The 21,012-nt window shown below is 32.6% G+C and overlaps 3 protein-coding genes across 5 annotated transcripts; all 3 read left to right on the top strand.

The window, feature by feature from the left end:
- Positions 1–405: 405 nt before the first annotated feature.
- On the top strand, positions 406–4,237 carry LOC107012911 (probable LRR receptor-like serine/threonine-protein kinase At1g74360). The gene is made up of 2 exons (XM_015212887.2): positions 406–797; positions 903–4,237. The coding sequence occupies exons 1-2, from the start codon at positions 728–730 to the stop codon at positions 4,106–4,108; spliced, it is 3,276 nt and encodes a 1,091-aa protein (XP_015068373.1). The 5' UTR covers positions 406–727; the 3' UTR covers positions 4,109–4,237.
- A 1,350-nt stretch (positions 4,238–5,587) lies between these two features.
- Positions 5,588–8,007, top strand: LOC107014037 (zinc finger protein 385D-like). Its single transcript, XM_015213903.2, has 5 exons — positions 5,588–5,954; positions 6,714–6,831; positions 6,990–7,015; positions 7,095–7,227; positions 7,293–8,007. Exons 1-5 carry the CDS (start codon positions 5,841–5,843, stop codon positions 7,838–7,840), a joined length of 939 nt encoding a protein of 312 aa, XP_015069389.1. The 5' UTR covers positions 5,588–5,840; the 3' UTR covers positions 7,841–8,007.
- A 7,811-nt stretch (positions 8,008–15,818) lies between these two features.
- On the top strand, positions 15,819–20,627 carry LOC107014999. 3 transcript variants are annotated; one of them, XM_015215142.2, is made up of 4 exons: positions 15,819–15,946; positions 17,413–17,653; positions 18,052–18,730; positions 18,934–20,627. In XM_015215142.2, coding segments are annotated over exons 1-4 (2,418 nt in total). In that variant the 5' UTR covers positions 15,819–15,944; the 3' UTR covers positions 20,430–20,627. The 3 variants fall into 3 exon arrangements, with proteins under 3 accessions (XP_015070628.1, XP_015070629.1, XP_027771478.1); XM_015215143.1 differs by lacking the exon at positions 15,819–15,946 and adding an exon at positions 15,953–16,247; XM_027915677.1 differs by lacking the exon at positions 15,819–15,946 and having other exon boundaries at positions 17,516–17,653; positions 17,889–18,730.
- Positions 20,628–21,012: the final 385 nt, after the last annotated feature.

Below are 21,012 nucleotides of genomic sequence, written 5' to 3'. Positions count from 1 at the left end.
GTTACACTAATTACCTATAAGAGAAATCTCAACATAAATTATCTTTTAATTCGAAAGGAGTTTTTAACTTTTTATTTTTATTTTCAGAAATCTATTAATTTAAGGAATGAACCTGATTAATTTGGAAAATGAGTCTATTTTACTTACTATAACAAATCATGAATAACATTAATTTAATAAATCTTTCATTAACAAAAATACCATTACAAAAAAATATGAACTCTATCACCCCTTTTTTTTTTCTCCTTTCAAATGGTCAATTTGGGCGGCTTTTTATTTCCGAAAAAAGCTCTGGTCCTTCGAATTTCAAAATCCATCCAAAAAAAAAAAAAAAAACTTTTTTAACTACAAAACACACACAACAAAACAAACCCTTTTCAAATTTTTAATAATAAAGAAAACAAAAACTAGTACTACTTCATATAACCTATAGTATTAAATTATTCTTGCGTACGTGCATTTTTGTATTAAAAAGTTTGGTTTGGTCCATTTTTGCAGGCCCTCCCCTTGTGAAATTCAACTCCATTTTCCCATGTTTATTCTTTGCACAGAGATATTGTTTCTGAACTACCAAAACCCCTTTTCTTAAACTTATTAGTAAAATACCCTTTTCTTTCTTGTTTTGCACAAATTTCTATAACAACAACAATTCATCTGTCGCACAACAGCAAAATAAAATAAAATATAACAAATAGTACTGGAAGAAATCAAGATTCAAGATTGAGTTATGTCAGAAGAGGAATCTGATATTCTTCTTCCTGTTGCATTATTCCATTTGTGGCTTCTAATTACTACTGGTAATTCTGAGTTTTTTTCTCGAATTTTTAACTGTGTACGTTGTTTTATGTGTGTTTTCTTTTTAGATAATTTGTAATACTAAAGTTTTCGATTTTTATTTATAGTTTGTGGAGATACCCTGGAGAATGACAAGCAAGTGTTACTGAGTTACAAGGATTTTCTTGAACTGCAAAATCCGGTTAATAAAGGATACAGACATACAAAATGGAATGCTTCTGATTCCTCTCCATGTAGTTGGAGTGGAGTTTCTTGTGATGTTGATCGTGTTACTCGAATCGATCTCTCTGGTGATAGTTTAGCTGGGAATATGTTTAACAACTTCTCAGCTATGACAGAGTTGACATATATTGACCTGTCTATGAATACAATTGGAGGGTCTATTCCTGCAGACTTAGGCCAATGTAAAAACCTGAGGTTCTTGAATTTGTCTCACAATATTATTGATGGTGAGCTTAATTTGACTGGTTTGAACAATTTGCAAGTTCTTGATTTGACCATGAACAGGATTCATGGTGAGATCAGTTTAACTTTCCCTGGAATTTGTGATAGTTTGGTGGTTGCTAACATTTCGAATAACAATTTTACTGGTGAGATTGGAACTACTTTTGATCAGTGCTGGAATCTTAGGTATCTTGATCTGAGCTACAATAACTTGACTGGAGGATTGTCATTTGGTTTTGATAAGCTTAAGGAGTTTTCGGTGTCTAAAAACAAGTGTAATGGCTCTCTGGCTTCGTCGTTTTTCACTCCAAACTGCACCTTGCAGGTGTTGGATTTATCAGAAAATGGATTTGTTGGAGGAGTGCCTAAAGAGATATCGAATTGTAAGACGTTGGAGGACTTGAATTTGTCTGGAAATAACTTTTCAGGGCCAATTCCTGAGGAAATTGGATCAGTTACGAGTCTTGAAGCACTTTACTTGGGAAGCAACAATTTTTCAAGGGATATTCCAGAGAGTCTATTAAGTTTAAGTAACTTAGTGTTTCTTGATCTTAGTAGGAACAACTTCAGAGGAGAAATACAAGAAATTTTCAGGCAATTTACACAGGTAAAGTTTCTTCTGTTGCATGGTAATTCTTATACTGGAGGTATAGTTACCTCTGGAATTCCCAATTTAGTGAACCTTTCTCGATTGGACTTGAGCGATAACCAATTCTCCGGTCCATTGCCAGTTGAACTTTCTAAGATGAAAGGGTTGAAGTTTCTGATTCTTGCATACAACCACTTTAATGGAAGTATACCATCAGTATACGGAGACATTCCGACACTTCAGGCCCTTGATCTTTCATCTAATAAGTTAACTGGCTCAATACCACCAAGTTTAGGTAAGCTAAGCTCACTTTTGTGGTTGATGCTTGCTAACAATTCACTCACCGGTGGAATCCCACCCGAGTTGGGAAATTGCAGTAGCTTATTGTGGTTGAATCTTGCTAACAATCAACTTTCTGGTTCAATTCCACCTCAGTTAGCAAGAATTGGCTCGAATCCTATGCCTACTTTCTTGTCGAATAGGGCTAAGGATAAGGTGACTGCTGGCTCGGGGGAATGCTTTGCTATGAAGAGATGGATACCAGCTGATTATCCTCCATTTAGCTTTGTATATCCTCTCCTTACCAGGAAGAATTGTAGAAGCCTATGGGATAAGTTGCTCAAAGGGTATGGTTTATTTCCAGTGTGTGAACCGGGTAGTAATGTTCGTTCAAATCAGATATCAGGCTATCTTCAACTTAGTATGAACAAATTTTCTGGTGGGATCCCCCCTGAAATTGGCAGCATGCAGAATTTCAGTATGCTTCATTTGGGTGTAAATGAATTCGGTGGCACGTTCCCTTCAGAGATTGGAAAAATGCAGCTAGTAGTCCTTAATGTTTCGCAAAACAGAATATCTGGTGAGATTCCAAGCCAGATTGGCAACATTAAGTGCTTATTGAATCTTGATCTGTCCAGCAACAATTTCTCTGGTCTGTTCCCAGCTAGTTTTAGTAACTTGACTGATCTAAGCAAGTTCAATATCTCTTACAACGCGTACATCTATGGTACTATACCAGAAAATGGGCAGTTAGCCACATTTGAGAAGTCATCATATCTTGGCTTACCATTGCTGCACCTTCCACCTTTCATTGATAACACTACGAATAATGCTATAAACAAGGGTGGAAGTTTCAAAAGGCCAACAAAGGTTGGTACAGTTTTGGTATTCATGGCTTTGCTACTAGCTTTCCTAGTTTGTGGACTTATGTCACTTGTTGTCTGCCTCGTTCTAAAATCTCCGATAGATACACCAGGATACCTACTGGAGGACTCAAAGGGCCGACATGATCTTGCATCGAGTTCAGGTGCATCCTCCCCGTGGTTGTCTAATGATGTTAAGGTTATCCGTTTGGACAGAACAAGCTTCACACATTCTGACATATTGAAGGCCACAGGCAGATTCTCGAATGACAGAATTATAGGGAAGGGAGGATTTGGGACAGTGTATCGCGGAGTCTTGCCTGATGGAAGGCAAGTGGCAGTGAAAAAGCTACAAAGAGAGGGAATTGAAGGGGAAAGAGAGTTTAGAGCTGAAATGGAAGTACTAAGTGGAAATGACTTTGGTTGGCATCCGAATCTTGTAACACTTTACGGTTGGTGCCTTAATGGATCAGAGAAATTGTTAGTCTATGAATACATGGGAGGTGGAAGCTTAGATGAGATCATCACAGATAGATCCAGATTCACATGGAAGAAACGAATCAACGTGGCAATTGATGTTGCACGTGCTTTGGTCTTCTTACACCACGAGTGCTACCCTTGTATAGTCCACAGAGACGTCAAGGCTAGCAACGTGCTGCTAGACAAAGACGGAAGGGCAAGAGTCACAGATTTTGGCCTAGCTAGGGTCATGGATGCTGGAGATAGTCATGTTAGCACAATGGTTGCTGGTACAGTCGGGTACGTTGCACCAGAATATGGACAGACATGGCAAGCCACAACAAAAGGCGATGTCTACAGTTATGGTGTGCTAGCAATGGAGCTAGCCACAGGGAGACGCGCTGTAGATGGAGGCGAGGAATGTCTAGTTGAATGGGCGAGACGTGTGATGGGAGACGGAAGGCAAGGATTCACCAGAGCCATAATACCAGTTTCTCTTTTGGTATCAGGCCTAGCAGAAGGAGCAGAGGAATTATGTGAATTGCTTAGAATAGGAATAAGGTGCATTGCTGATATTCCTCATGCTAGGCCTAACATGAAGGAAGTATTGGATATGTTAATCGCGATTTCGCGCAGCCAAAGATCAGGATCCAGTCGTAGCACTTCTCCTTCATTTTGATCAATTTTTCTTTCAAATTTACACAGCAAAGTGTCAATAGTTTTTTTTGTTTTTTTTTACACATTTGTAACATACACACATATTACATTCTTCTTGTAAACAGTTCTTTTTAGATTCTTTGTTTTGGCACTCTTGTTTTGTTAGGATCATAAGAGTTTAAATGTGAATTAACTTTTCAATATTTTTTGCTTTAGAGTTTATGTTCTGAGCATCGTAAAGATTTCTTTTGTACGACAATAAAGTAACTCTACATATCAAGCATGATATGGTAACTTCGACCTCGTTTTATAGTTTAAATTGCACTTAATTATAGAGGAAATGAAATGTTAATCCAAGTAAAAGCAAGTGAAGGAGACCCACCAACCCACCTATAAGGCAAGTGTAAAACAAAGTTATGTTGTGGATTAGTGCATGATTATGGTGATCATCATCATAAATTCATAATTAATTATCTAGTACACGGAATTTGTTGTTAATTAATTATGTCATAATCAGGTCTTGTAATTGCCAAATTCTTTTATATAGTGGATGACTAAAAGAGATGAAAATGAGCACTTGAAAAAAATACATGATTATTGTCCCCATAATTCAAGATTATCTACTTATAACAGTAGCTAAATTAAATAAAATTTAATGACTTACAAATAACATGGTGGGTTTTGCCCAAACTGGAGTAAATATGAACATTTAAAGTGGATGTAGAAGCTTAATTAAGTTAGCACAAATTGGACGTACTATTATATTGCATTGAATTTTTTTACTAATTATAAAACACCATGTTTTTTTAATCAGAAAAATGATGGAAGGCATTAATAATTCTTTAAAGTGAAGTAGGGTATACATATTTATAGACTCATAACATCGACCACCAACTCATATTATCAATTGTGACAACAAATCGCAAAATACCGGAGATATTGGGTATATAAATAAGTAAGTCTTACCGATTATCAATAGGTTTTAAAGTCACGCAGACCTAGTTTCAAAGTAGGCTATTATTAGCGGACACGTTTGATGGTAATGTCAAGGAAAATGTGAAATCAACTAAATTGTACCGATTTATGCTAACACGAACCACTAAAAATGCCCACCAAAACCCCCAATGTTAAGTGGGCCTTTAACAGGCCAGACCAAACCAGATCAGACAGATTATGAGGACTAGGGGACCTTGCCCCGATAGACCGCCCTGGTAGTGAGCCTAGTACATCTCGTACATGAGTGAGCATGGTATGATACGATACGGTATTTAAAAGTTTCGATATCATAATTTTGATATTCGATTTTTGAAACTTGATATCATTATCATTACCATAGACAAATTATGAGGACTAGGGGACTTGGGCCCGCTAACCCAGTACATAGCTCATACCGCCTATAGTGAGATATTTAAAACTATTTTAAAATCAAAGACCTAGCTTATAAGATTAATCGAAAATGAAATTTCCTTCATTTTTCACAAAAACAGAGATTTAACTAGAATTCACTATACTATTCTATAAATTATAATCACAATTTCTTGGAAAAAAAGGTGTGAGGTGAGGACGTGGCACGGGCCCAAATGCTCGTACTGATTTGTACCAAGTGCATAATTAACGCCTGATCATTTACTTGACAATAATACCCTTCATAATAATAATCTCCATTTTTTTTAACTCCTAGTATTCTAGTAAAGTTTCCATTCTAATTCTATGGCTGTAGAAACTAAAATCTGAATGTTAATGATTAATTAAACATGATTAATGAAGACAGGGTAATGGAGAATGCAATTAAGCGGGAGTTACAATTTAAACAGAAGATTGCTAATTTATTTCCAGATCATGATGCTATTGATGTTCTTCCCTTGGAGGTAGGTTTTGTTACTTTGTTTCATTACATGTATCGATATTATATCGGTGATTAGACAGGATATGATGCAATTTCAGCTTATCGAAGATATGAGTTTAAATAGGAGTCTGTGTAGTTTGCAGATTAGGATTAGGATAGAAAGTTAGTAGGTAGTGGAGTGTTGTCTTACTTTTTGACGGTATTTAGGTTTGTTGGTGTCAGTCATAGCATTAGCCTATTCTTCTACTAGTTTCTTGCTTTAAATATTTGTGATATATGTTTGTATGTTATTGTGTTTTGATTATAGCACTATTTTGTTGTTATTATTTTTCTTTTTTTGTTATACTATTGTCTTTACTATTGAGCGGAGTTTTTTTTTCCAGAAATTACTTCTCTACCTTAATGAGGTAGGAGTAAAATTTGTGTACAAAGTTCTAACCTTTCTCAGACTCTACTTGTGTGGTTTGATTTCACTAGACAGACTCCATTTGTGTGATTTGATTTCACTAGGTTTATTATTGTCGTAATTGAGGGGAAGCGAAAAGGGAGATAAGGAGGGGATTACAAGATTGAGGAATCGAATTCTCAGCAATAAGTTGAAAGTTTCAACTGAGCTACTAAGATTCCCGACCTTGTGCAATTTATCTATAACTGCTTCTCATCAATACTTAACTATAATATGCTTGAATGAGAAAGAGATTAGATTTGGGATTTACTCTGCATATCTGATAATTCCTGTGATAGATTTGTCCTTCTAATAGAACATCATCGTAAGTTTTAGGTGAAACGATGGAAAGCTTTGATTTCGAAGAGAAACATATCCACTGATGGAAGAACAGATTGCAGCCAAACAACAACAACCTGTAAATATGAATCTGATGATGAAATTAATGCTATAGGTAATTCATCTTCAATTTTCCTTTCTAGTTTTTTCACGCGTTAGTAGAACTAAGTTCTACGATGATCAGACTAATATCTGCAGAATGTTACATTTATTTGCACACATTGTATAGATTTATTGCTGTTCTTTTAAGTTTACTCTCGTCATTCTGTCTAGGTAACATCTCAAGGAACAACTCGAATGTAAGTGCTCACTGATAGTGTATCTGGTGTTCTGAGTGTCAAATGTTCAAAATCTAATGGAAACTTATCCAAGTTTTAGGTAAAAAGACGTAAAGCTTTGATTTCCAAGAACAAGAAATCCGATGTTAGAGTAATTGATTGTGGTGCACCAACTTATATACACAACGAAGCTTCTCAGGAAACGTTAAAACATTTGGAATCTGATGAACGAAGTAAGTAATAAGTACTGCTGAATGTTCCTGTTGCTCCTCTTTAACAGTTTTTTACATCCTGATAGGTATCATCATCAAGAGTATGACATCGCCACCACGTCCATCATTAAGCCCTACGTATACTTACTCACGTAGGAAGAGAAATGCAGAGTCCAGTAACTCTGGCTTTGTGTCAATTCAACAGCAGCATACACCAAACGTAATGCACTACTGTAAAGACTGTGAAGTTTACTGCTCTGGAGATCTATGTTACGAGCTTCACTTGAGAGGTAACAAGCACAAGGTAAAACTGCAATGCCGGGGATATTCAAATGTCAGCGGGAAAAACAAGCAAGTTATAAGATGTGACTTGTGTGAAATTTACTGCCAGGACGAAAATTTATTAAAGATGCACCTTAAAGGTCAGAAACACAAGGCTAAACAATATGAGATGGAACACGGAAAGAAGATCAAAGATGAGAAAAGGCAACTATTGTGGTGTGAATTATGTCAAGTTCCATGCATGAATGAAGATAATTTCATATCACACCGCAATGGGAAAAAGCACCGGAGACAACTGTGTGTTCTTGAGGAGCTGAAGAAAGCTGAACCTCGAGGACTCTATCATGCCTAATTTTGGATCCACACAACAGAAGGTGAACTGCGGAAGCTTGCCAACAGATTGTTGAATTTCTTAGATGATTGAAAACATATTACACAGTAACAACTAAGCAAAATATTGATGCAACATTGTTCCAAGTACTAGTTTTACCGGTGTTAAATCACATTTTAGCTACTGCATTTTACTGAGTTTTGTTTTTGCTTCTTACTTTAGTCTGATTATATATAAGTAGTAATATAAGAAACAAAAAGGTGAATATTCTTAATAAGTACACATTTGATTAAACACTATACACTATATAATAATCTAGACTTGACTAATTTTATCCTTTGAGAAATTGTATGATTATTTGCTAACATAGAGACAAGTACCTAATTTTGATTTAAATTATCGTGCTTTATATCAAATAACCTCTTTCTCTTAAAATAAATAAATATTGTGTCTAATGAAATATTAAATCAACATAATTTGGATAAAACAATTTTGCCAAAAATAGAAAAAGATTGTGTGCATTAATCTACCGCTCTTTCCTTAATCAGAGATTTTCGATTCGAGCATTGAATATGAAAATATTTTTAATATGGAGTCTTTCCCTCCAAATGAACTCCTACGTAACATAAATCAAAATAATCGATCTATAATACGAATATCGTGAAAAAAAAAAAGGGACTAAAATTTCTTTGCCCTTACTTTTCTGTCGGATGTCTTTAAAAAAGAGAGATGCTGTCGTCCGGTCTGTAGCTTATGACTTATCTAAGCCCAACCCATACTTACCTTTTCTCTTTTTGGGCCCAATGATGGACTCCAAAAGTTCTTTTTTTTTAAAAAAAAAAAAACTCTTCTTTTAGTACCAAGTTTATGTCCAACTATCATTGGCACCTTTTTTTTTCTTTAGAATTTTTTCTATCGAGTTCTCGATTTCAAAACGATATGAGAGGTTTAAAAAACAATTCGATAATAAATTAGTAAATTATAATTATATCTTTTTATATATAAAATCCTTCATTTAGGATATGATTTCTGTTATAAAATAAATAATAGTAATTAACTAGAAAATTTTTTACTTGGGCAAGAGAGAGAGAGCTACAGTATGTGATGATACTACTTGGGCACCAAGTTTTGATATTTAACTTGGAATTAGGGGTGAGTCCCATTAAAGAGTTACATAGATATTCATCTTATATTTTACAACAAATTCATATTTATTTTTTACTTATGATTTGTTTTGAATTCTTAGTTATTAACTTATTTTATAAGGTGTGAATATTTTTGTTAGAAAGATCCATTCTACTAATTTAAGTGCATAGTTTATTTTCTTACTTTTTTTAATTATAATTTTAAGTTGATGTTTCTTTTTCCGTTGTGATGCATAAACATGTTTTTAAATTATTTCAGTTGATATTTATGTATAGTAAGTGTATAATTACATATTTAAATTTGTATAAAATTAAACAAGTAAATGTATATATATATATATATTCTACATGACAATTCGTCTAAGATATTCCTTTTGTCTCTTTGTAAGCGTCTTGACTTTTTATTGTCATTTTTGAGAAATTAAGAAAAAAAATAGTTTTACCTATCATACGCTCAATTTATTTAGAGAGCTAATGCTTTTGAAAAAGGTAAAACCTCTTTAATGAGTAAATTGATTATGAAAGTCTATTAATTAATTAATATGAATAATATGACAAATTTACTATGTCAATATTATTTTCTTAATAAGAGTGTCATGTAAAAAAGTGAAAGTAAATAAGGATAGAGAGGGTACTGAACTAGCTTTTATTATTATTTAAAAAAAAAACCTCTAAGGTAATTTTTTATTACCAAGATTAGGATATTAACTTCGATGTATTTTTGTGTTTTAGTTATTGATATTAGCAAAAATCCATATAAATTTAATACCAAAATCCTATATCCCAAGATTATATTAATCTAGGATATCCTCTTCTTCTTCTTTTTTTCGAAACAAATGATTACGTGGAGAATGTTGCATTTTCTTTGCCTTAAGTTACAATTCTAATTTAGATTAAGTTAGTGATTAATGGATCGCTAATCATTGACCAGCTGAATTAATTAATTCGTGATAATGACGAGCTGTGATTAAATTTCATAAAGTATTCTTATTCAATAATGCTAACAACTATTTAGAACTATATATTATATTATAATAATAATAATATGGATGTTGATTTATCATCTCTTAATTGACAGTTAATACAACTACCAACATTTCCTATATTTTAAATTTCTTTATGCTACTCTTTTTTGGTTTGATAATATTAATTATTTTACTTCATTAGGCTAACTTATGATTCTTTAAAGAATTGCCATAGCATTATTAACTCAATTTATGCTGATTAGGCTAACTTTTCAAGCTCTTTTATTGGGTTANTGGTCACTCAACTATGCACTATTCTCTCAGAAAGTCACTCAACTTTCAATTTTCCCTCAAAAGTCACTCAACTATACACTCTTCTCTCAGAAAGTCACTCAACTTTCAATTTTCCCTCAAACATCACTCAACTATCCACTCTTTCCTCAGAAAGTCACTCAACTATCCACTCTTTCCTCAGAAAGTTTTTGAGGGAAAATTGAAAGTTGAGTGACTTTCTGAGAGAATAGTGCAAAGTTGAGTGACCATCAAGAGTTAGCATATGATTAAATCAAACTGTACACATTGAAATTTTGTGGAACTCTAGAAAGATGCGTTCAATTTGAGTTGGGACTCTACAAATTGTGTTCAATTTAGATTAGGGTTCTTGAAGGCTACTCAACCTTAAATCCTAGTTTATGCCTATATAAAGGGTACTAAATTCCCTTAAAAGGCATCTCGGAAATTCCATAAAGAGATCAAGATCTCGAATAATCTACAAATTGATGGATTATTCATATAGAGAGGTCAAATCTAAATTATCTTAGTTCGAAAAATATATCAATCATGGATAAATCTTAGAGAGTAGCATCAAGGATAAATCTTAGAGAGTAGCATCAAGGGATCAACAGAATTGTACCGCTATTTTAATCAATAAAATTATGTTTCTTCATATTTTATTTGTATGATTTATTTATTTTCCATATGTTTAAAATTTGTTGCAAACACAAACTAGCTACAAGTCTTAAGTTCTATTCTATACACCTACTCTAATTTGGTTTATGACAGGTGTAGATTTAAGGTATCGGGTGTGAATTTTCGAAAATTTTGTATGTAATATTAAAAAAAACTATTATTAAATATATAATCAAAAGTAATTGTTAATAAAACAATCACTTGATCCAAGAATAGTGAATTCTCTTTAAGTTTATTTGGCCTTCTGTCCCGTTGGACATATTTAAAGAAGTTTCTCTTTTTTCTTTTTAATTTGAGATTATTGAAAACTTATAAATTTCAAATCTTGAATTTGTTTAAAGTGTATGGCTGTCAAAATCACTCATCGTAGATAATTGTACATTCAATCCATATAAAGTGGTCTCATGAACTGATTGTATCGATTGAGACAATACAAGTTCAACCAAGATTTGCTTCTTCGGAGTGTCATCGACCAATATATGATAGCATTATAAACATAAGATTTAAGTGACGATTTTTGACTTGAATTACAGTACGAATCGAAATAAGTCAAGTTAACAAATGAGTGAATTTTTAACTCATCTAAAAGTTAAATAACTAATGAAACTAAAACATGAATTATAACACACTTCATCTAATTCTTATTAAGTTATTTTAATATCTTTATTAATTTATTTTATGATATAATTTGATATAAAGTAGTTTAAGAGCTTATTTGTTTTTGTTTTAATAGATTTGAATGCTATCTAGATGAAATTTTTTAATATGGGAACTCGATATTCATGAGCTTCTCTTAATTCTTTATTACAATATAATTTGTTTAAAATTAATTGAAATTTTTAAATAAAAATTGTATATAAAAAAGGATTTATCTCACCATATTTCTTAATAATGATGATACCATAAGAAATATATTGATATAAACAATGCTTATAGCATAAAAAGAACATTCCTTATTTAGACGAATGAAAAAAAACAACTAACCTAAAATAGGAAAGGAATAACTATTAAACCTTTAAGTTTAATTTTTCGTACTATAAAATAGAACTTCACAAAATAATAAAATTATTTTAAACCTCAAATGCACACTGCTTTTAGGAATTCTTCTAAACTAATACGATTGGAAATTTTGACAATAACTTTTTTCTGCATCTCTTGACTATATTGATCAAAAAAATCATAAGAAAATTTTGACAAATTTAAGTACATTTTTATTTACTTATTTATGAATATATTTCTTATGAAAATATAAATAAAAGAGTAATTTTAATGTATCATTCTTTAAATATAAAAATATTAAACAGTAGTTATATGATATTATACTAAATACTAAAAGTGAAAAATGTTAAGTTAAAAGTTTTTTCATAGCAAAAATAAAATCTCTAAAAAATTAGGCAACGGTTTGTATTCGAAGCTAATTAAATGTAATGTTATATTTTGAATAAGACTTAAATTCTTTCGATTACAAAATTTTTAATTTTTACACGTTACATGTACTGATAGTAGATTTACCTAAATTCGATATAAAATTTGCAATAAGTGTTAAGATTACGATTTTAGAATAAAATATGTATTTATATATATAAAGTGCCGCTAAATCTATATTTTATATTCTCTTTGTCGCCGCCGCCGCGAAATCTATATTTTAAATTCTCTTTATCACGGCCAATAATTTAGTATTTTTATCGTTCAATTATTAAAAACACATTTCATTATATTTTTATTATTTGATCATTTTAGTTCACGTATAAAAAAATGTGCAATCTTATAGCCCTAGTATTTCAAATTCTTTTTATCGGCGGTGCCAAGTCTATATTTCAAATTCTCTTCGTGGCTCTGTCATATTAATCATTTTACCATTTTCTTTATCCGTGCCACCAAATTAATAATTTTATCATTCATTTATTAAAAATACATTTCTTTATATTTATCAATTTAATCTACGTATAAAAAATTGTACAGTCATACAATCTTAGCATTTCAAATTCTCTTTGTCGACAACGTCAAAAATTTGGAACAAATATAAAGCTCACAAATTAAAATTAAATGTGTTATATATATATAAAGTGTGCCTACATGAAATAGAAACATTTTGCTTCATTAAATTTAAAAGTATTGAATATATTTTGAATTTTTAAGACACCAATAATAGGTGCACTGATAGTCCGTCAATTCATCTCAATGCATGAGTTGTACCGTTATGCTCGTCTCTTATGTCGTAGGTACATTATAAAATAGTTCTAAATATGAAAATGTAGTTTTTTTTTCTTACGTTATTTATAAAATTTAATTTAAATTCTTAAACTTTTAAAGTATTTATATTATTTAGCTTGGGATACACATGGAATGCACGTGATCGTAAATTATTTTTTTAAATAGAAAATTAGATTCTCACGGATTCACAAATATAATAAAAATAACTTTCTGTTCTCAAAATTGTTCAATCTTATAGCCCTAATATTTTAAATTCTCTTTATTGGCATCGCTAAATATATATATATATATCTAAACTCAAATTAATCTCATTCTATGTCAACACCGTTAAATTTGCATTCAAAAGTCTCTTTATCAGTGCCGTCAAAGCTACATTTTAAATTCCTTTTATTGGTACCGTCAAATCTATATTTCAAATTCTCTTTGTTGGTGTCGCCAGATTAATCATTTTATCATTCTTTGTCGGCACTACCAAATTAACAATTTTATCATTCAATTTGTTAAGAATACATTTCTTTATAATGTCACTATTTTTATCAATTTAATTCACGTATAAAACAATATTGTTCAATCTAATAGCTCTAGCATTCCGAATTTTCTTTGTCGGCATTATAAGTTACGATTTTAGGTTAAAGTTTGTATACGTGAAAAGAAAAGTTTTGCTTCATTCATCTAGAAAATTCGGATAGATTTGGAATTTTAAGATACAAATATACATGTATATGTAAAGTGGCGTAAAATAGGTGCGCTGTTAGTCCGTCACTTCATTTTAATGCATGAGTGGTACTGTTGTGCTCGTCTTTTTTGTTGTAGGTATATTGTAATATGGTTCTCAAAAAATGAAAATATAGTTTTTTTCTTATGACATCTACAAAATTTAGTTCAAGTTTTTGAACTTTTAAAGTATATATGTTACTTAACTTAGAATACACGTGCAATGCACATGATCGTGATCTAATTATTTTTTAAATAGTAAATGACATTCTCACTGATTCACACATATAATAAAAATAACTTTCTCCAAAATTGTTCTGTCATATAGCCTTAATATTTCAAGTTCTCTTGGTCTACGCCGTCAAATAATATATATATATTTGAACTCAAATTAATCTCATTTGTGTCGACGCCGTCAAATCTACATTTCACTTTTTATCCCTTCCGTCAATCTATATTTCAAATTCTCTTTGTTAGCGTCGCCAAGTCTATGTTTTAAATTCTCTTTGTCGGTGTCGTCAGATTAATCATTTTATCATTCTCTTTGTTGGCGCCATAAAAAAAATGTTCAGTCTTATAGCCCTAATATTTCAAATTCTCTTTATTGATGCTGACAAATCTACATATCATTATTCAGATTTATCTCATTCTCCATTAATCTTTTAATTTGCTGTATCATTCAACTATCATTTTTTATATTATACAAAAATCAGATTCTCACCGATTCATAAGCATAGTTAAAGCAATACTTTGTACTCAAATTTTTTGATTTTATAATCTTAATATTTCAAATTCTCTTTGTCGACATTGTCAAATCAATATATCAGATCTTAGATTAATTTAACTTTATGTTATTCTATCCACCACTTCACTATTCAACTATCATTTTAAAAATAGAAAATCACACCTTTACCAATTCACAAACAAAAGAAAAATAATTTTTTTTACGAATAAGTTATTCGATTTTACAGTTGTAGTGTTTTAAATTCTCTTTGACTGTGCTGTCAAATCATAAATTAGAACACACATTAATCTCTTTCTCTATTAATCTATCAATCAGTTTATCATTCAATCATTATTTTAAAAATAGAAAATCAGATTCTCAGTGATCTACAAGCATAATAAATAATTTCTTCGTACTTAGAATTGTTCAGTTTTATAGTTCCCTTTGTCTGTGCCGTCAAATTTTTATATCAGAACTTATTAGTCTCGATCTCTCTTAATCTATCAATCGCTTTATTATTCAATTATAAATTTTTTTTGATAGGATATCAAATTTTTACCTATTCACAAGCATAATAAAACTAGATTTTCCATATTCAAGATTGTTCAATTTTATAACCTTAATATCCCACAGTTTCTTTCTCCACATCGCTAAATCTATATATCAACTCAGATTAATCTCATTTTATGTCGACGCCACTAAATTTATATTCTAAAGTCTCTTTGCCTGCGTCGCAAGATTGTTCATTTTGTCTGCCGCCAAATCTACAACCCAAATTTCTTTATCAGTGCCGCCAGATTGGTCGTTTTATCTGCTGTCAAATCAACATTCCAATTTTTCTTTGGTCGGTGCCGCCAAATTAATTGTTTTATGCCCGTCAAATTTATATTCCAGAATTATTTTTATATGTGTCATCAGATCAATCATTTTACGCGACACTAAATTTATATTTCAAGTTTTTTTTTTCGCCCAATCAAATTATCCCTTTTATCATTAAATTATTAAAATACATCTTTTTATATTTTCAATATTTAATTAATTAAATTCAAGTAAAAAAAAATTTAATTATATTATTTAAAAGGTAATTTAGATAAAATCAATTAAATCCCAATTAGAATATCCAATACCAAGTTTAAAAAAAAGAACTAGATTAAATGCTAAACTTGGAAGAAGTTTTATTTCACCTAAAAAAAAATTAGTTTGAAATAGTACTATTGGTATATAGATCCATTAGACAAAAGGACAAGAATAGTGGAAAGAATCTAAAGAAAAAAAATAAAATAAAATAAATCCATAAATCTTAACAATTCATCATCAAGAAAACTCCAAGAAAAAGATGTAAAAGAAGATATTGTTGAGTGTTGACAAATAAACATATATGTCTCTCTCTTCCTATGTAAGTTTCTTCATTTTTTTTCACCCGCATCTTCTTTCGTAAAAGGGACTTTACTTGGTCCCAGCAGATCATGAAAACGCCATTTTTTCTTGATTGACAATGGACTTTTTTTTCTGTAGCATTTCTTTCTTGGCTTTTCCTACAAGCTGTCTATGATTTTTCAGCTTATCTATAATGGGGTTGGATTTGTTTTAGTTTATGAGGTGGAGGTAGTAGTCTTGGATTACTGATCTGTTACTGGGTTTTTGTTTTTTTGGTTTTCTGTGAGGTGAACCCCATTTTGAAGAAGAATTCGTCTCTGGTAATTTCAACAAATTCATTCAATTAGTGGATTTGGCTGTTTAGTTTTTGTGATTTTCTTCATCTGGGTTGTTTGGATGTTCATAGATGCATCTTTGTTTGTGCATATTTGTGGAGTTGAATGTTGGGGTCTTTTTGTTCTTTTTTCATCTCTTCTTCTTCTGAGTTTATGCATCAGTATAATCGTGCATCTTAGTTTGTGAATATTTGCGGATTTTTGAATGTTGGGGTGTTTTTGTTCTTCTTTCATCTCTTCTTCTTCTTCGCCCTTCTGAGTTTATGCATCAGTATAATCTTAACTGATGATTGCATCTCTGATTGTGCATATCTGCGGATTTGAATGTTGGATTTTTCTTTGTTCTTCTTTCATCTCTCTTTTTCTTAGCCCATTCTGAGTTTATGCATCAGTATAATCTAACTGATGATTGTATCGATTGGATCTATGATTTTTGACCCTTTCTTCCTCATGACTTTGTCCAAATTTTGGGTTGGATTTTGCAGTACTGACGTTTTCTGGTTTTTTTTTCTCTCTCTCAATGTTTTCGAAGTCAAAAGGAAGATGGGTTTCTTTCTTCTTTCTTTTTGTTTCCTTTTTGGTATGTTCATAAGTGTTTCTTGTTCTAATTGTGTGTTTTTCTGGATGTTGGATTTATTTTCAGTCAAATTGTATGTATGATTTTCTAAGTCTGGATTCAACTTTAGACAAATGATTCCACCAGAGCATAATTGTTGCTAAATTTGAAACTGTAGTTGTGTTGTTGCCTCTTTATCAGAATATCTATTTCATGCTTGATTCCAAAATTTTATAATGTTCACAACTTGTTTATCATTCGGACTTTGAACTTCACAGTGTGTAATAGATTAACACGATACGAAGAATTGAGTTTAGTTTGATTAGAGAGTGCATGACGTATTCATAGAGAATAATGCATCCCTCTCGATACATCGAAGTACAATAAGCAACCTCTGTTTGAGTTTAAGAGGAAATAACAGAAAATTGAGCATCATGGAATAGTTCTCTCTCCTTTTGTGACCTACTTTTCAGTGTCTTTCTCTATATTCCTTTCTCTGTTGTAACATAATGGTGTATTATTAGGGTTTTGGTATTAACTATCTCGTTTCGTATGCATATCATTCTGAACTCTGAATTTTTTGTTGTGTCCTAGGGTGGGGCGAAAAATGCAGTGTACAAGCTATCTCCCAGGATACCATCCAAAAGATCTTAATGGTGGGAGCCTTGGTGGGAATTCATGGTCTATACAACACAATGATATCGCCTGGAATGGTGCCAGAGGGTTCTATGTTTCCTTGCCTCCATTTATGGCCGACCAGAACCTGGAATTAGTTCATCAGAAGGAAATATTGAAGCAGACAATGCTCAAGCATGAAGCAATATTTAGATATCAGGTATAGACACGAGCCTTTGATTTTACTCTTTGAAAGAGATCATGTCATCATCCAATCTACGTCTTTTGACTGAACACTTCAATTTGGTTTGCATGTAAAATAATTATGCCTATGAGTCCTCTCATGTTTGCTGAAGTGTCAGGTGATCTAGAATTAAACTGTGGGTACTAGGATCAGAATTCTTTTAGATTTTCTCCTTTTCTCTATCTGATATTTTTTTTCTTTATTGTTTAAGGTGGGGCGGGACAGATATTGCAAACAATTGCAATGAGCTGTGGATCTTTTTAAAATTATTGTTGGTCTTGGGCGATAGTAGTCTTTGGAATGCTTTAATCAGTTGGTGATTCTCTGAATGGATCAGAACCATATACAAGTCTAAAACATGTTTTCTTTCTCAGGTCAATGAACTACATCGCGTACATAGAAGACAAAGGGAGGTAATGGAGGAGATTAGGAGGAGAAAACTAGTGGAGGATCATTTACACTTGCAAGCATTAGAGTCGAAGTCTTTTGTGTCACAATTAAGGTCTGAAATTTCTCAGAAATCCAACTGCCAGATGGTTTTAGACCTTACAAGCATTGAGCCATCTACACTATGTGGAGAAACTAATCAAGGTTCTTCAAATTCTATTGCTGGTCAGAGAGTGCCATCAAGTGCTGACTTATTGGCTGAACAAAATGTTACAGAAGAAAGGAAAATATCTTCTTCGAAGACCGGTGCATCCAGGAAGAGAATGTTGGATCTTGAACTTCCAGCAGAAGAATACATGGATATTGAAGATGGAGAACAATTTGTAAGGGAAAGTTCTGTTCAAGGGCCCAATATTGTGATTTCAGAGCTTCAACCTCAGGATAGTTCAAAAGTCAACTTTGCCAATCCAGGAGATTCTTCAATTTCTAACTCAAGTCCTAGGGGTAGCTTTCTTTTGTTTGACCTGAATGAACCAATACAGCTTGATGAAACAGAGTATCCAAATTATGCACTTGAGTCTGTTAACATTCATGAGGGAATCAGCAACATGGATCAGGATCTATCTGGAACAGTGCATGCTGAATGCTCAACTCTGAAGAAAGAAGGTATTCTGAATATTGTCCAAATACAATACGTAAGCTGATAGGATGCTCTTTAACATTTGTTTGCACAAAATGACTGCTTTGTATTTCTTCCATAAGATCCTTTATATGTTCTTTGTTTTGAGTCGCATGCTGATCCAATTAAATGTATCACTAAAATCTAGGTAGATTGAAATTCTCACTCATTTCATTTTTATTACCTGCAGCTACAGGGGGAGATAGAAGCAACATGAATTCTTCTGATGAAGTTTCTTCTGTTGAGATGACACTTCCTCAATGTAATCAAACAGCAAGTTCATCTCCAGGATTTGTAGATAAGAGTAATAATGGAACCAGAACTGACAAATCATTGTTAGTTTCTTCTCGGAAAAAAATGAAGGAGATACCCTTTGCAGTTCAAGCTCTTCCATGCTTTATTACTAGTTCATCACTCAGTAAGAGTCCTAACTCTTCTGTTGGGAACTCTAGTCTCACTGGAAAGAAGAGTGACCTGTACAACAGTAGTGCTTCTAGTCCAACTTCTGGAACATCAGGCTCATGCTTGATGAAATATGGTGATAATGAATCTACATCTGGAAAACCTGATGCTGTTAAGCTATCTAACATTCCAGATAGCATGAATTCAATGAAGGGTATGGACTTGAATTGCACACCTTCTGCCTATTTGTCTGACAATCAGTTTACCACTCCTACCTCCAATATTTCACATCTAAATCTCCCTGAAGGTGTAGAAAGAAAGATTTGTGGAACCGTTCTTCTTGATTGTATCCTGAGTCCTGATTCTGCAGTCGAATCTGGTAAATCTAGCAGGGATAGTCACTTTGTAGGTCCTGGAAGTGATATCAAGTTTCTGACAACTAATTCTTGCATTAACATGTCCTGCATCATCAAGGATGAAACTTTTTCATCTGGTCAGAGTGAAGCAACAATGACTCCTGTGGACAGAAACTTGGAAGCTTCTATAGGCCCAGAAAACAAGGAAAGTTCTCCACCTAGAGGAGATTCTCTGGACAAAACAATTGGTAAATCTGTCCAGTGGTCTAAAATAGACCACATGAATGATCACGCTGGAAAAACCGATAGGGCTGCAGCAGAGATCCTGCTTTTTATTTCATCATCTCGGGGAAATTCAAAGATTGCCAAGGGTAGACCATCTGAAGCCTCTCATGACACTCTGGGCTTGCTTGCTGATATTGCAACTTCTTTGGCAAGTAATCCTGAGAAAGCCGTTGGAGAATTCACGAACCTCCATTGTCATCGCAATACACTTATATCTGACAGGAGCAACTGCAATGAGATCGTGAAGCTCACACGCAAAGGGGGAAAAGAGAAGGAAGCAGTATGCAATACTATGCATAGTCGGACAAGGAGGAGCCAACCTAGGAGAGCAAACTATCGGAGGGTCCTTCAAACAGAAATACATCCTGCTGGTGCCTCTGTTTATCTGCATCAGTTTAATGGAGGTCTAGAGTCACCTGCAACTGCTGCATCAGAATCAGGTCCATCGAGGAAAACTCCACGCAGGGCTTGTTCGAGGAGTAGGAGATGGTCCCCTATTGCAATAAGAACAACATGCTCACTGCTGCAACCACATCCCAGCAATGACAAGCAGGGCATTTCAGAGGGAGACTGGAAAGGCTGGGGGTTAACAAAAGAGCGTCAAAACAGTCGAAGACCTCGTTCTATCTCCTCATTTAGCTGATAAGTTATTTTGAGAGCCAGTATTTTGGACTCATGGAAATATTATATGGTGCACAAAGTCGAATCATAGGAGTAGTTTATTTTTGAGGCATTTCTGTTCTTGGAATTGTATGTACAGGTAGTAACCCGAATTCGTATAGCATACTTATTTTTTTTGGTAATGACAAAGATGACAACAATTTGTTGTTAGTTTGATAAACCTTTTCCATTTTTCATGAATTCAGAGTAAATGTTCTAATAGCATCTTAGTGAAAACATTATAAGATGCATACATATATCATTTACAGAATCATTTGTTTGTTTTTTCATAATATTCATGTCAAGATTGCTGCTAGTAAAAAGGAAAGAACAACTAATGACTTAATCCAATTCAAATTTAAAAATGCCAATTTTAATTATGGTGGTATATTACAAAATAACTGATTTAGGTTTTAGAGAATTAATAATCCAGATTTTAATATGCTTTTATTTATATATTATTTCTTTTTGGTTGTTGGTCTACCTAAAAGGATTTCAATGAATATATTATTGTTGTTATTTACTTTAATAAAAAAATATTTTTGGGCATAAGTCCGTTTGATATG

The sequence above is a fragment of the Solanum pennellii genome, chromosome 3 (genome assembly GCF_001406875.1).
Source record: "Solanum pennellii chromosome 3, SPENNV200".
Taxonomy (NCBI): domain Eukaryota; kingdom Viridiplantae; phylum Streptophyta; class Magnoliopsida; order Solanales; family Solanaceae; genus Solanum; species Solanum pennellii.
This window is presented reverse-complemented; position numbering and strand designations above follow the sequence as displayed.